This window comes from Lissotriton vulgaris, chromosome 7 (genome assembly GCF_964263255.1).
Source record: "Lissotriton vulgaris chromosome 7, aLisVul1.2, whole genome shotgun sequence".
In the NCBI taxonomy this organism is placed as follows: domain Eukaryota; kingdom Metazoa; phylum Chordata; class Amphibia; order Caudata; family Salamandridae; genus Lissotriton; species Lissotriton vulgaris.
In genome coordinates, this window is record NC_141695.1 from 1,347,416,286 (window position 1) to 1,347,429,183 (window position 12,898).

The 12,898-nt window shown below is 41.0% G+C and overlaps 1 protein-coding gene across 1 annotated transcript in view; it reads left to right on the top strand.

The window, feature by feature from the left end:
* Positions 1-12,898, top strand: part of LOC147703664 (putative DBH-like monooxygenase protein 2) — a 531,825-nt gene that overhangs the window by 512,989 nt on the left and 5,938 nt on the right. The window contains exon 12 of the mRNA XM_086932001.1: positions 8,312-8,426. Within this exon, the coding sequence (XP_086788127.1) occupies positions 8,312-8,426 (115 nt within the window). The remainder of the gene's footprint in view (positions 1-8,311; positions 8,427-12,898) is intronic.

A 12,898-nucleotide genomic window follows, 5' to 3' on the forward strand; every position in this document is an offset into this window, starting at 1 on the left:
ATAATAACAAGTCTTGCAATTGTGGCAATACATTTCTCTTGTACGAGAAGAAAGACTGTTCAATAAATGTTAACCCTTTATTGACAAACGCCCGTCTCTCTATTCTCTACATCTCGTGAAAGTAAACTGCACTAGACTGACTGAGTGAAATACATGTCAATTGTTTCACACGACCCTAGAGATTGACTCTTGATCTGAGGAGCAAAGTTGTCATGTTGCACGGTTGTTGGAAAGCTGAATCCCTTCTTGTCTGTGCCAAGGAAGCTGATCACTTCCTATGCAGAGAAGAAAGTTTCCAGTGACCTCTGAGCTGGATGTACCATGTTACAACGCATACCATTACAACTACCTACTATTACAACGCTACCATTACAACACATACCATTACAACGCATAGCGCTTAGAGGTGCTGGATAGTGGTAAGTATAATTTACTATTCCAACTCCAGTCCCCGTGGACACTAGGGAAGATGTTGGATAGTAAATTAAACTTATTCCCTATCCTAGAGCGCCCCCCAGCGCAATGCGTTGTAATGGTATGCGTTGTAAAAGTTGCGTTGTAATAGTAGGTAGTTGTAAAAGTTGCGTTGTAACAGGTGTATACCCTCTGAGCTAGTTGGTAACACAACCCAATTAAGTTTAGCATAGTCAGTGGAGGCCTGGAATATCCGCAGTTCCACGTCGATACTACTGTTTATGTTATTCCAATGCGCAGGGCCTAGTGGGAAACTAGGAACTACACTACAATGGAAGAGGTGTCTTGTATTGAAGCTAGCATGACAGCTGCCCAGATAGATATTGATATCTGCAGGGATGACGACAGGCATGATTTATCTTTGAAACTCGCAGAACTGGAGGAATTGAAAAATAAACTGTCATCGGTTCTTGAAAAGCGTGTCTTGCAGAGATGGGAGGCGAGCAAACTATCTCATTTTCAATATGGGGAAGGGGCTGGAAGGCTGTTGGCATGGAAAGTTAAATCTGACCGGGTGCGAAATAACATCGACTCGGTTACAACAGATAGAGGCACCTTCATAAAAGACGCAGAAATTAGGGAGATCTTTAAGGACTTCTTCCAGTCAATATATCAGGAAGATCTCAGTGTTTCATCTGAAGACATTACGAGCTGGTTAGAGGATATCCCCCTACCATCCTTTTCATCTGAACAGAGTAATTTTTTGGACAAGGAAATAACTAAGGCTGAGTTGAAGCAGGCCATAAAGGGAGCTAAGGGATGTAAGGCTGCAGGAACTGATGGCTTACTGAATGAAATTTATAAAAACCTGATATTAGAGGTGTCTCCCGTTCTGGCGGCCTTATTCAACCAGATATCGAGGGAAGGAGAGGCCCCCCCGCCTCCTGGGATAACGCCTCTATAACACTCATCTTGAAGCCAGGAAAGCCTCCATCCGACTGCGTCTCGTATCGGCCAATATCAATTCTAAATGCTGACTATAACATTTTTGCCACCATATTGCCAAAAGGCTTGGCCAGGTAGCCCCCGATATACTGCATCCCAACCAAAAAGGTTTCGTAAAGGGGAGGCAGCTATATGAGCTTACTTACGATCTTCTAGGTGCCATAAATGTGGCTATGAAGGAAGCTTTGCCCCTCTCGGTTCTCACGTTGGACGCCACCAAGGCCTTCGACAGGGTGAATTGACTATACCTGTCGGAGGCCTTGCAAAAATTCGAAGTCGGGGACAAATTCCGTAGAGCAATAAATCTGCTATACAGAAGCCGATCAGCCTCAATTTTGATCAATGGGGGCCTATCTGAGCCATTCAGGGTAACGAGGGGTACGAGACAGGGGTGTCCCCTGTCTCCTCTGTTATTCGACTTATATATAGAGCCATTTGCGCAAATCTTAAGAGAAAAAACACTGATAAAACCTTTTGTTTTTCGCGATTGGGTCAAAAAAGTGGCACTCTACGCAGACGATATTATGATTTTTTCAACAGATATCAATACTGCGTACCCAGAGGTCATAGACTTAGCTCTGAAATTTGGAAAGGTTTCAGGATACGAGGTGAATGCCTCCAAAACAGAGTCAATGTCATGGAATGTCAACTTAAATACCCATGAAGATACATCAAGAGCTCACCTGCGGTACCTGGGGATTAATATAGTCAAAGATATAAATTTGATAGCCTCTTCAAACTTTGTTAAAGTAGCTGCGCAGTGCCGAAAACTGATGAGAGATTGGGCACACCTTCCTCTTACCATTCTGGGGAAGGTAAATCTTGTAAAAATGTCTATCCTGCCAAAGGTTTCTTTTCTATTTAATTCAATCCCGTTGTTTTTTTATCCCAAATTAATTACAAAGCTGCAGAGCGAGATTTCTTCTTTCATTTGGAACAATAAGACTCCAAGAATTTCTTGGTAAAAGATAAGGCGTCGCAGGGAGAAGGGCGGGTTGGCGGGCCCAGATCTCCAGGTTTACGCATGGGCATTTCAGCTATCACATGCACGAATGCTCTTAAAAACACCAACAGAAACAGACGTACGTCTCATGTTTTCCACCTTGCTGAATTGTGAGGGAGTTGGTCAGGGTAGTTTCCTGTTTAAATTCGGAGACCCCAAATTTAAAAAAAAAAATAAAGCTGAAGGTACTTCAGGGGATGGCCATTACGTGGTATAAAGTGAGGCACATGGTTAAACTAGGCTATCACTCAAGTAGAGCTCCCATATGGGACTTACCTGCGGCCCCAGCTTGGGCGGAAGATGTATTAACAATACCACTTAAAGAGGCTGGAATTGTATCCTGGGGCGACCTGTTTATGGATGGTTCTCCACTCCCTTGGGACTATTTGGTCAACAAAGTTGGGCCTAGACTCTCTAGATTCAAATATATACAAATCTCCAGTTGGGTTCAGGCATCTTGTACACAGCTTCCGCGGAACAGCAGTTTACTTATAGGGGGAGGAAGCGAATTAGAGACATGTTTGCTGGATAAACCCCCTGCAAAGAAGGAGATCTCGCTTTGGTACAACATGATCTTAGAGGAAGCAGATGGCAAATTTTGTCTCCCAACGCTACTGTGGGCTGAGTCAATGCCAGGAAAAGATGTGGAAGAACTTTGGTCAACTTCATGTAGGGTGCTGTGGGACTTGGTCAAACCAGCTTGGCTCCGTAGGAACCATCTATTCACAATGCATAGGGCTTACTATTCCCCGCAGAGGCTGTCAAAATTTTCCCTGACATGCCCGGTCTCTTGCCCAAGATGTGGACTGGAGGCAGCGTCCGACATACACATGTTTTATGAATGCCCGCAAATTACCTCATTTTGGGATTCCATAAGTAGCAAACTGTCCTCGATATTGGATTTTCACTTCCCCATAGATCTTGGCCTAGTCATCTTTGGTCTGAGCGGAAAGTCCCGCAGCACTGCCTCTAACCTGGTGTTTTATTCCAGTCTGGCAGGGCGTAGGGAAATTTGCAGACATTGGAAGGACGCCTTGCCGCCACCTTCTATGAATGGCGCTCCTCAATCCTTCAGATCTCAAAACTCGATCTGGCAAGGGGAGGGAATCGGGGAAGGAGAGCCTTTTGGAATCAGCTAGAGCAGCCACGTTGAGCCTGGGCTTTTTTTCCCCCCCCAGGTCCTATGATTAATGCAGACATGGCTCACCTTTAGGCTCTACGGCAGTATGCCACGGCGCTTTTGGGGCCCTGGTACCTTGGGCACTATTGACCAACAAAATAGCCCATAAGCCAGAGTTTTCATGGCTAGCCAGCAGTTACTGTTGGGATTTGGGCGCCACCCTTCCTATGCTATCCCTGCCAGCTGACGCTGAGACAGTACAGAGGCACAGCCTGATTTCCCGCTCTGTGGCAGTTTTTGTTTTGATAGATTGGAGCCAGTTTTGCAAATGAGGATACAAAAAAAAAAATTCAAAATGAATACCAATAAATATTTTTTTTTAATTAATTACAATTAAATTACTTCCCACCCTATTCCCCTATAAACCCACAACCCGCTACAGAACTAAAAAGCAAAATTAAATTAAAAATAATTAATAATTGCTAAAAATCAATATTTAATTTAATATAATTAAATTACTTCCCACCCTATTCCGCTATAAACCCACAACCCACTACGGAAAGTAAATTAATACAATTAACATATTTATCAATTAATCAATTAATACAAATTAATTACCAATTAATAAAAATTAATTACCTATTAAACATTATTTACCAATAATTCAAAATGAATACCAATAAATAAAAAAAAATCAATTAATTACAATTAAATTACTTCCCACCCTATTCCCCTATAAACCCACAACCCGCTACAGAACTAAAAAGCTAAATTAAATTAAAAATAATTAATAACTGCAAAAAATTAATATTTAATGTAATATAATTAAATTACTTCCCACCCTATTCCCCTATAAACCCACAACCCGATACAGAATTCAATTACGCTAAAATTAAATAACATAAAATTCATTACTTAAAAAAAATTCAACATACATTACAAAAATAATATACACTTTTCACACATACACTAACATACAAAACACTTTAAAAAATTCGATATTATTAAAAATTTGATATATTTTAATGAGTATATTATATACTTCGATATTTTGACAATTGATATTCCTTACCTTCAATTCGATATTTTTAACCACTATATTGTGTCCATTCGATATTTTGTCCATCCTATATTTTTTATTCGATATTATGTCCGTTCTATATTTTTATTTCGATATTATGTCTTGTTACCGTGGAGTTGGTCCTGCACATTCCTCTCTCTCGACCTGCTCCCTGGCTCTGCTTCCTGTCTTGCACAGTGTGCTCTTGGGCTCATGAGCTGCAAACTTCAGGCTCTGAGCATTTCTCAATAGTTAAGCCTATTGCTATTGCAACATATTGCGGGCTCAATGAAAACATGAGTTCATATTTCTCCTGCAGACAGTAGACAGACAAGAAAACCATGTATGCAAGTGAGATAATTACAAACATTGCTTGTACTGTAAAATTTGTACACTACAGGTACTCAACAATTTTAATATATGTTGATATATTTCACGTATACACTAGCACAATTGCATTACAAACGGTCTTGCTTCATCAAATATGCCTTAAAATGCATGATTTTCCCACTCTTTTTTTCAAATTGGAGAAATCCCCGATTTGCTCGCAACACAACACACATGAACAACTTCAACGCCCTACAACTTTCAAATGTCACCAGCCGCCACTGATGCACACGGCTTCCCTGGTTCAGGTATCCTGGCTCCTAGGGTATCCACGGGTGAGGTGGCTCTCCAACCTTCTGTCTTCCACAGGGTTTCTTCGGGGTCCACTGGGAAGGGCCCTTCTTCTTTAAAATTGCAACCGCGACTTACCCGTTGACTTGTATTGAGAACGCAGTTGTATTAACACACTGCACACGACCTCCATGGGCTACTAGATACTCACCTTGGGTGGTTCCTTGGGTCTCCGGCACTTCTACATCTTCTGGGTACAGTCTTGACCTGGAGTCATGGTTCGCATTCCACTTATTTAGTATATGGCTTTGTCTCCCCCTGGTGACCACTGTGTATTCTGTGCTACTTAATGTTTCTATTGAAAAGTATTGTGTGCATTGTGTATATCTACGGCTAGGAAATACCTGTATGTGTTAGTGAGTGTCTTAAAATAAATACATATTTTTATAAATACACTGTGTTATTCTTTTTCACTTAATCTATACCTATAAGATTATCTTCTAGTAAAACAAACTGCTTTACACTCCTCCTGGACTACGCCTGAAGGCTGCTCTCTAAAGCTACCGCTTAGAGAGCTTTCTAAGGTTGTCTAAGGCCACTAAAATCACCATAAGTGTTGTCTGGATTAGTTGTCTGGATTAGTGTAGGGTGCCAACTTACATAAGTGTGTACCATATACTAAGCTAGCTTCACACAGATACATATTTCTGAATTAAGACTGTTTAATTCATCACTGATGTCCATGTTGCAGTCAGTATCAGGCTATGATTCGGAGTACTGTGGGCTCAAGCTGTGGTAGGCCAGTTGGAACTCTCCCAGGTTCCAACTCTTCAGTGTGCTTCTCCCACTGGTCCACGCTGGTTAAAAAGGGAGGTAAGGTCTGGGTTTAGGTAGCTTACAGCCTGATTCATCATTCTCCCATTTTGCGAGCCCCTAATAGCGATTCATAGTGAATCGCTATTAAGGACTCGCAAAACGGGATTCATGTAGAAATTGCATAAAGAAATGCGATTCCTACATATTCATTATTTGCGATTAGCAAATTGCTAATCGCAAATAAGGAATAACTCGCCATTCATTCCTATAGGCCAAAAGGCCCATAGGAATGAATGGGGAGTATTCCTTATTTGCGATTAGCAATTTGCTAATCGCAAATAAGATAGCGATTTGAAGGGTGCCAGGGGTGTCCAAAGGACACCCTGTAGTACCCCTCAAATGAAATTTTACACAGGTGTTGCACACACACATGTCCAAAGGACATGTGTGTGTGTAACATGCAACTCAGAAAAATGCATTTAAATGCATTTTTCTGAGTTTTTGCAATTTACCACGAGGTCTGACCTCGCGGTAAATTGCGGCCAGAAATTGCGAATTCGCAAAAAAAAATTGGATGATGAATTGCATTTAAGGAATCTCAAATTGAGATTCCTTAAATGTAATTCCTCGCAAAATTGCGAGATCGCAATTAGCGATTTTTGCATTTGGGATGCTGAATCCCAAATGCAAAAATCGCACTCGCAAAGGGCCAGATTCTCAGAATCTGGCCCTTTGCGACCCGATTTCGGCTTCATGAATAAGGCTGCAAGTGCCTCTTAGTCATAACTCTGTATTATTTAAGCATGGCCTGTCACAAAAAGAGGAAAATATGTTTCAACAGAAATAAAGCTGCAGCAAACAACAGAAGTCTTCATTGTGTTAGCCCTGTAGAATCTGTTTCAAGTAAAAATACAAAATTTAAGGTGTATAGCGTCAAATTTTCCATCATAGATGGAGATCCAGAATAGCCCTTAACAGTGCTATATCCTAGCCCTGAACTTATTTGATTTTCATTTGGCGGAACAACCACCTAAAAATCAGGATTAAATTATTGTTCACCAAAATAGATGAGGGCATGTTATTTGCCGAATCAATGCTGATGAATGACCTGATTTTAATGGATTACACCCCTGTAGGCCTCCAGAGGAAATTAGATGCCTTAAATTCTTACTGTACTCAAAATCTTTTAAATTTTGAGTAAAACAGCATTCTGATAATTTGGGGGAAATATAGAAAAATTGTCTTGGGTCTTTGCAGTTGATATTATGGATACAGTAACTTCGTATAAATATGTGGGGCTAATTTTCACCACGGCTCTCAACTGGTCAGAACATAGCCAATTAGTATGAACAAAGGCTTTAGTAACTTTTTTAATCAGTCTAAATATTGAATATGGAGGCTTATGTATGACGCATTTAATAACGACAGGAAACAAACTGTTAAAATATGTTCAGTTCCTGTCTACCGGGATCAAACAAAAATCTCTTCTTGGTACTGGAAGGAAGTACAAAAGTCTGACTGACGCTGGTTTAAATTAATTCTAAATCAGATAATTTGCCACAAGAGTCTGGATATCACAAAGGATAGGAGTATAACATTCGGATAGTTTTTCATCTCTACCTCTAAAAACAATCAGCATTGCAAATCTCACTAGAAACAGATCAAGATCATCAATTTATTGTCACATTTTCATATACTAACAATGTATCAGATTGTAGAACTAGGGAAGAGATAATGAAGGTAATGCTGGCCTCAATCCCTCATTTTCAACTGCTTTATGGTAGAAATCTAATGGAGGCAAATGTCTATGTGCCCTATGTTTTAAATATACAATTATTCAATGCTCCTAGGTTGTTTATTGTTTTTATCTTTGTGTCAAGCACTTTGAAAACTTCTGTTCTGAAAGTACGGATCTATGATTCATCCAGCTGCCATGATTTTATTAAAAGTAGTGCACCATGGGGATGTCGCTATTCGGTTGGGGCAATAACTCTTACAAGGTGATAGTAAAAAGGAACTTCAGTTATTTATGTGTATTTTGTACTAGGGACATGTTTTCTAGCCTTCTTGTCTATATGAAAATACATTTAAAACTGAACTGAACTGAACTGAACTCATTGGAATTCTCAGAAGTTGGCAATATATGATTAAACCAAAGAGCCCCTTGAGGTCTCCAAGTGTGCAAGGATTACCCAGTCAAAATTACTTGTTTTTGTGCAGTTTTTACAATTTTGCTTTAAGAGGGGATTTTTCTTTTCTTTCTCTCTTGGTGCAGTATCCATCAAGCTATGATGGCGATTTGGTCTTTCCAGTGGGATGACGCCAGTGCTCGGATGTTTGAAGTGATGTTGAAGGAGAGCACACATTTTATCTACTTGTTGTCCCCGGAGGTAGGTTTCTTCCTTCCTTTCGATCTAGCAGTACAAAATGAAAGTCTGAAAAGGGAACATTCAGTGTGTGGTTCAAAACTTTCTTTGCATCATGTGAAGAAAACGGGAAACAACCTTTACAAAGCAACTTTTACAACGCACTACCATTACAACAAAACTTTTACAACGCAACATCCATTACATCACATGCCATTACAACGCAACCATTACAACGCATGACACTACAACGCATACCACTACAACGCATGTCATTACAATGCATACCATCACAACGCATAGTACCCTTACACTATCCAACACTTACCCTACTGGTGCACCCCCTGGAGTTAGAATAGTAATTTTTACCCCAACACTTACCCTACTGTTGCACCCCCTGGAGTTAGAATAGTAATTTTTACCCCTACACTATCCAACACTTACCCTACTGTTGCACCCCCTGGAGTTAGAATAGTATTTTTTTCCCCTACACTATCCAACACTTACCCTACTGTTGCTCCCCCCTGGAGTTAGAATAGTAATTTTTACCCCTACACTATCCAATACTTACCATACATGTAATGTAATGGTATGCGTTGTAATGGTATGCGTTGTAAAGGTAGTGTGCATTGTAATGGAATGCATTGTAAAGGTAGTTAAAAAAAATTGTAATGGCATGCGTTGTAATGGATGTTGCGTTGTAAAGGCATGCGTTGTATGCGTTGTAACGTCATACATCCGAAGAAAACAGTGAGGATATTCTGGATTGTCACTATCAGGTCATTCCAGTGGCTGAGACTTGCTCTTGTACATGAGTGAGTCCTCCAAATGTCCTCTGTAGAGAAGAGTTAAACCCCCAGACCTGGGTTTAAGGCAGGGGTTGTCTCCATCAGTGATGGATTCTCCTCATTCATAACCTATAAAGGACTTCTGTAGTTTTTCCAATGTCATACAGATAGTTCACTTTCATTATTTCGCTGCAAACTTTGATTTCCATCTTGAAAATGTTAATCCTACCCTAGTAAAACCCTGGCAGGGATTTACTAACCTTTGATGCAACGCAGCAAGACAACTTGCCACACTGCGTCAAATGGATTGGGCAGAAATGCACCATATATACAAATATGTGGCACATTCCTTCTCTTTCCATGCTCTGATGCACGGAGCACTGCTTAGCGCCAATGTAGGCACCCTTGTGCCATGGTGCAAGGGTGCCTGCATTACAGGCAGGATTGCTTTTGAGCAGGAATGGACAACTTACTGCACAAAAACAATCCTCAGAGACATTTTCCTCTTTCCATGTGTGCTGCAGAATGCAGCACACGTAGAGAAAATAACAGAGAGAGATAAACACATTTCTCCTTGTTTCGCCTCTGTTGGGACGGAATAGCATTTTGGTGCATTTCCAGGTTTACTACCTGTAATATATCAGGCAATGAACTAAAATCCACAGGAGGATCCATGGAACCCACACACTCCACCCAGGGAACGCCTTCTCAATGCAGAGCAAATCAAAACAGTGAGTTGAGCTGCCTTGACGTACTCTGGATTTACTAAGCCACGCAGAGGCATGCAAGGTGGCTTGGCGTGGCTTAGTAAATGTCACCTAATCCCTTGTGTTGCCTTGCCTCACCCTGCTTGACGCAATACCAATGCAAAGGCTTAGTAAATCTGTGCCCAAGTCTTCCAGACAGAATAATGCCAGCATAAAACATGGCATAACCTGCACCACACTGACAAAGACTGAAATACTGAAGCATACAATAAAGTGATGGGTGCAATCCTTGAATCTATCTCAGCTTCTGGTAATACTCTACTGATGATACTCTGGCTGTATTCCAGTCCATTGTTATTTTTCACACCATGTTTCCTTGTTTGGACCATTTACGAATCAGCCTTGTCTCTGCTCCAGTAGCAATGGTCTAGTCTGAACTGCCAGGCCAGGCTGTCCCTGAACGAGAACACAAGCAAACCAAGACTAGTTTTGCCCTCGTTAGGACTCATACGGCAAGAAATAACTCTAGTATGCCAGTCCCATTATTTTGCAGCACACAAGAGGAGCAGAGAGGCCACTAATCAACAATCATCCTCTCAGTTCTACCTGCTCTACACTTCAAGACTGATGATGAAAAACAACTTTCCTCATACTTCCACCTAGTTTTGGAGGATAGACATTTATAAGTTCCAGTTCAGTAGAAAGGCTTGAGATGTAGATGTTGAACAGAAAGGGGGCAAGAGCACACTCCTGCTTCAAGCTAATTGTGGCACAGATTTTCTGGGAGAGCATAGTACCCTCGCCAATCTTCACGCATAGTCATGCTTTGGTGTATAGAAGCTGGATAACTATAGGTGACCCTATTGAATGCAGTCTTGAAATAAAAAAAAAAGGGTGTGGTGTTGGTTTTGCATGAAAGGTGTTTTCCATGCAAATGGCTAAGCTGCCAGATCTGAGACTGCACCCTGATCGGAAGGGAACCCTGGTTGGTTCCATGGGATGAGGGCTCGGCTGTCTACCCTTGAACTTGAAGGTCATTTATTACTAGGCTTGCATAGTACTTGGAGTCGATGTCAAGAAGGGCAATCAGTCAGTAATTTGTGGGGTTACCACTACAACCCCCTTTAAAGATTGCATGAATAATGGATCCACACCAAGAGTCTGGGATGCCTGTTACAGGCTCACTGCAATGTACAAGAGGGTACGTTTCTTTTGCCTAGAACTCCAGGGAAACTTTGAAGAGGGCAGGGAGGAAGGCATTTGGTCCTGGGACCCCGTCTGTTATACTTTTCCTTACAATAGCTTCTGTCGGGCATGTTTTTGATCTGCTGTTCCCTGTTGAAATTAATTATCCATGTCCTTAACTTAACTGGACCCAATCTTGTTCCCAGTCGGTCCGAACCCCTTTCATTTGCCTTGATCCTCTTTTTCCTTGGGTTGGGCTGATTTGGTGAACGCGTAGTGGTGTTTGTTTTACTAATTTCTGCATTGATGCAGTCAGATATGTTTTCACCAAGCCCTGATGGCTTGGGTGTTACTGCTATTGTTGAATGAGCGTCAAGCAGATGGTTGATGGGTTTACATGCAACTTTTCCATAAGTTGCACTGGAAAGATGGATTAGTGATTGTGCAGTTGATGTACCCAGGACTTCTCACTTATGTTTGGGTTGTGGACAGCAGTGACGTCCTTGTTTACCTTAGTGATTATTATCCAGAGTGCTCTGGAATTTCTGTTTTTACATGTGTGGAGCTTTTTGTGTTTATTCTCACTCAATAAACGAGTTACTAATTGAAGGTCTCATTTATGAGGGAATTGACGTAGGGCAGCACCGCAAGTCTTCTTGCTACACGTAGTTAACAACGCACGTAGTATTAAAATACAATGCATTCCTGTCCTTTCCTCCTGCGCTGGCGCACAATTTGCTGCCTAGTGCCAACGTAGGCACCCTTGCACCTGCCTCTATTGCAGTCAGGATTGTTTTTGCACAGGAAGGTGCACCTTCCTGCACAAAAACAGTCCAGAAAGGTATTTCCCTCTTTCTATGTGTGCTGCAGAATGCAGCACACATAGAATGAGGAAAAAATTAGGAGAAATATAAATATTTCTCCTCATTATGCCTGCTCTGGGAGGCTTAAAGTATGGCGCTGCCCCAGTTTTACTTACACAGCAAAAAACAAAGACAATTGCCAATGCTGCTGTTTTTTCCGTTAAATTTACCCAAAGTGTAAGAACCCTCACTACACCTGTAAGCTCATTAATCGCTTTATTTTTGGAGAATTATTTCATTTACTTGTAGAAAAAATCTTTTCATTTTTTTATCCATATGTACAACAAATTTAAACAGTATCCCACAAAAAATACAAACACTTTTTTACAATTTACAGACCAACATCACATCACACTCGCTGATTCAAACACACTGCATCCATACTCATACACCACGATAGCACACTTTGTACAATAATAAAACAAACATTACATATTCACATACATTATATTGCTTTTACAATGCACCAAGTTGTAAATATTATACCCATTTAATTCACTACATGAATCTGGTATAAGTACCCTACTGGGTTTAATACACTTTTTGTATAAGCGTTTGGTCTATCCGCTGGCCTACGCGTTTCAAACCTCCATGTTATAGAGGTACTCATCAGGGCCAAACTCACTAAAAGAAAAGAAGAAAAGGAAAGAACTGATCAGACATATGTCTCAATCAGACTGCCACTATTCGAGCTAAACCAGTATACAACATGCGCTTACCTCCAAGTGAGAGTAGAAGAGTCTGAAAGTAACAAGAAATAAGCACAGTAGAGAAAAAGACTGTTAGTCATATGTCCAAAGAACTCGGATAAACTCTGAGTGGACGTGCTAGCCCAGAGAAGCACTTACATGTGGATGTATCACAAAAGGTCCCACGAACCGGTCTGTGGGTGACAAACGTCGTTGTCAGATGGGCTGTAAGCAATCAAAGTACAAGCGCTGGTGAGTGAAAAC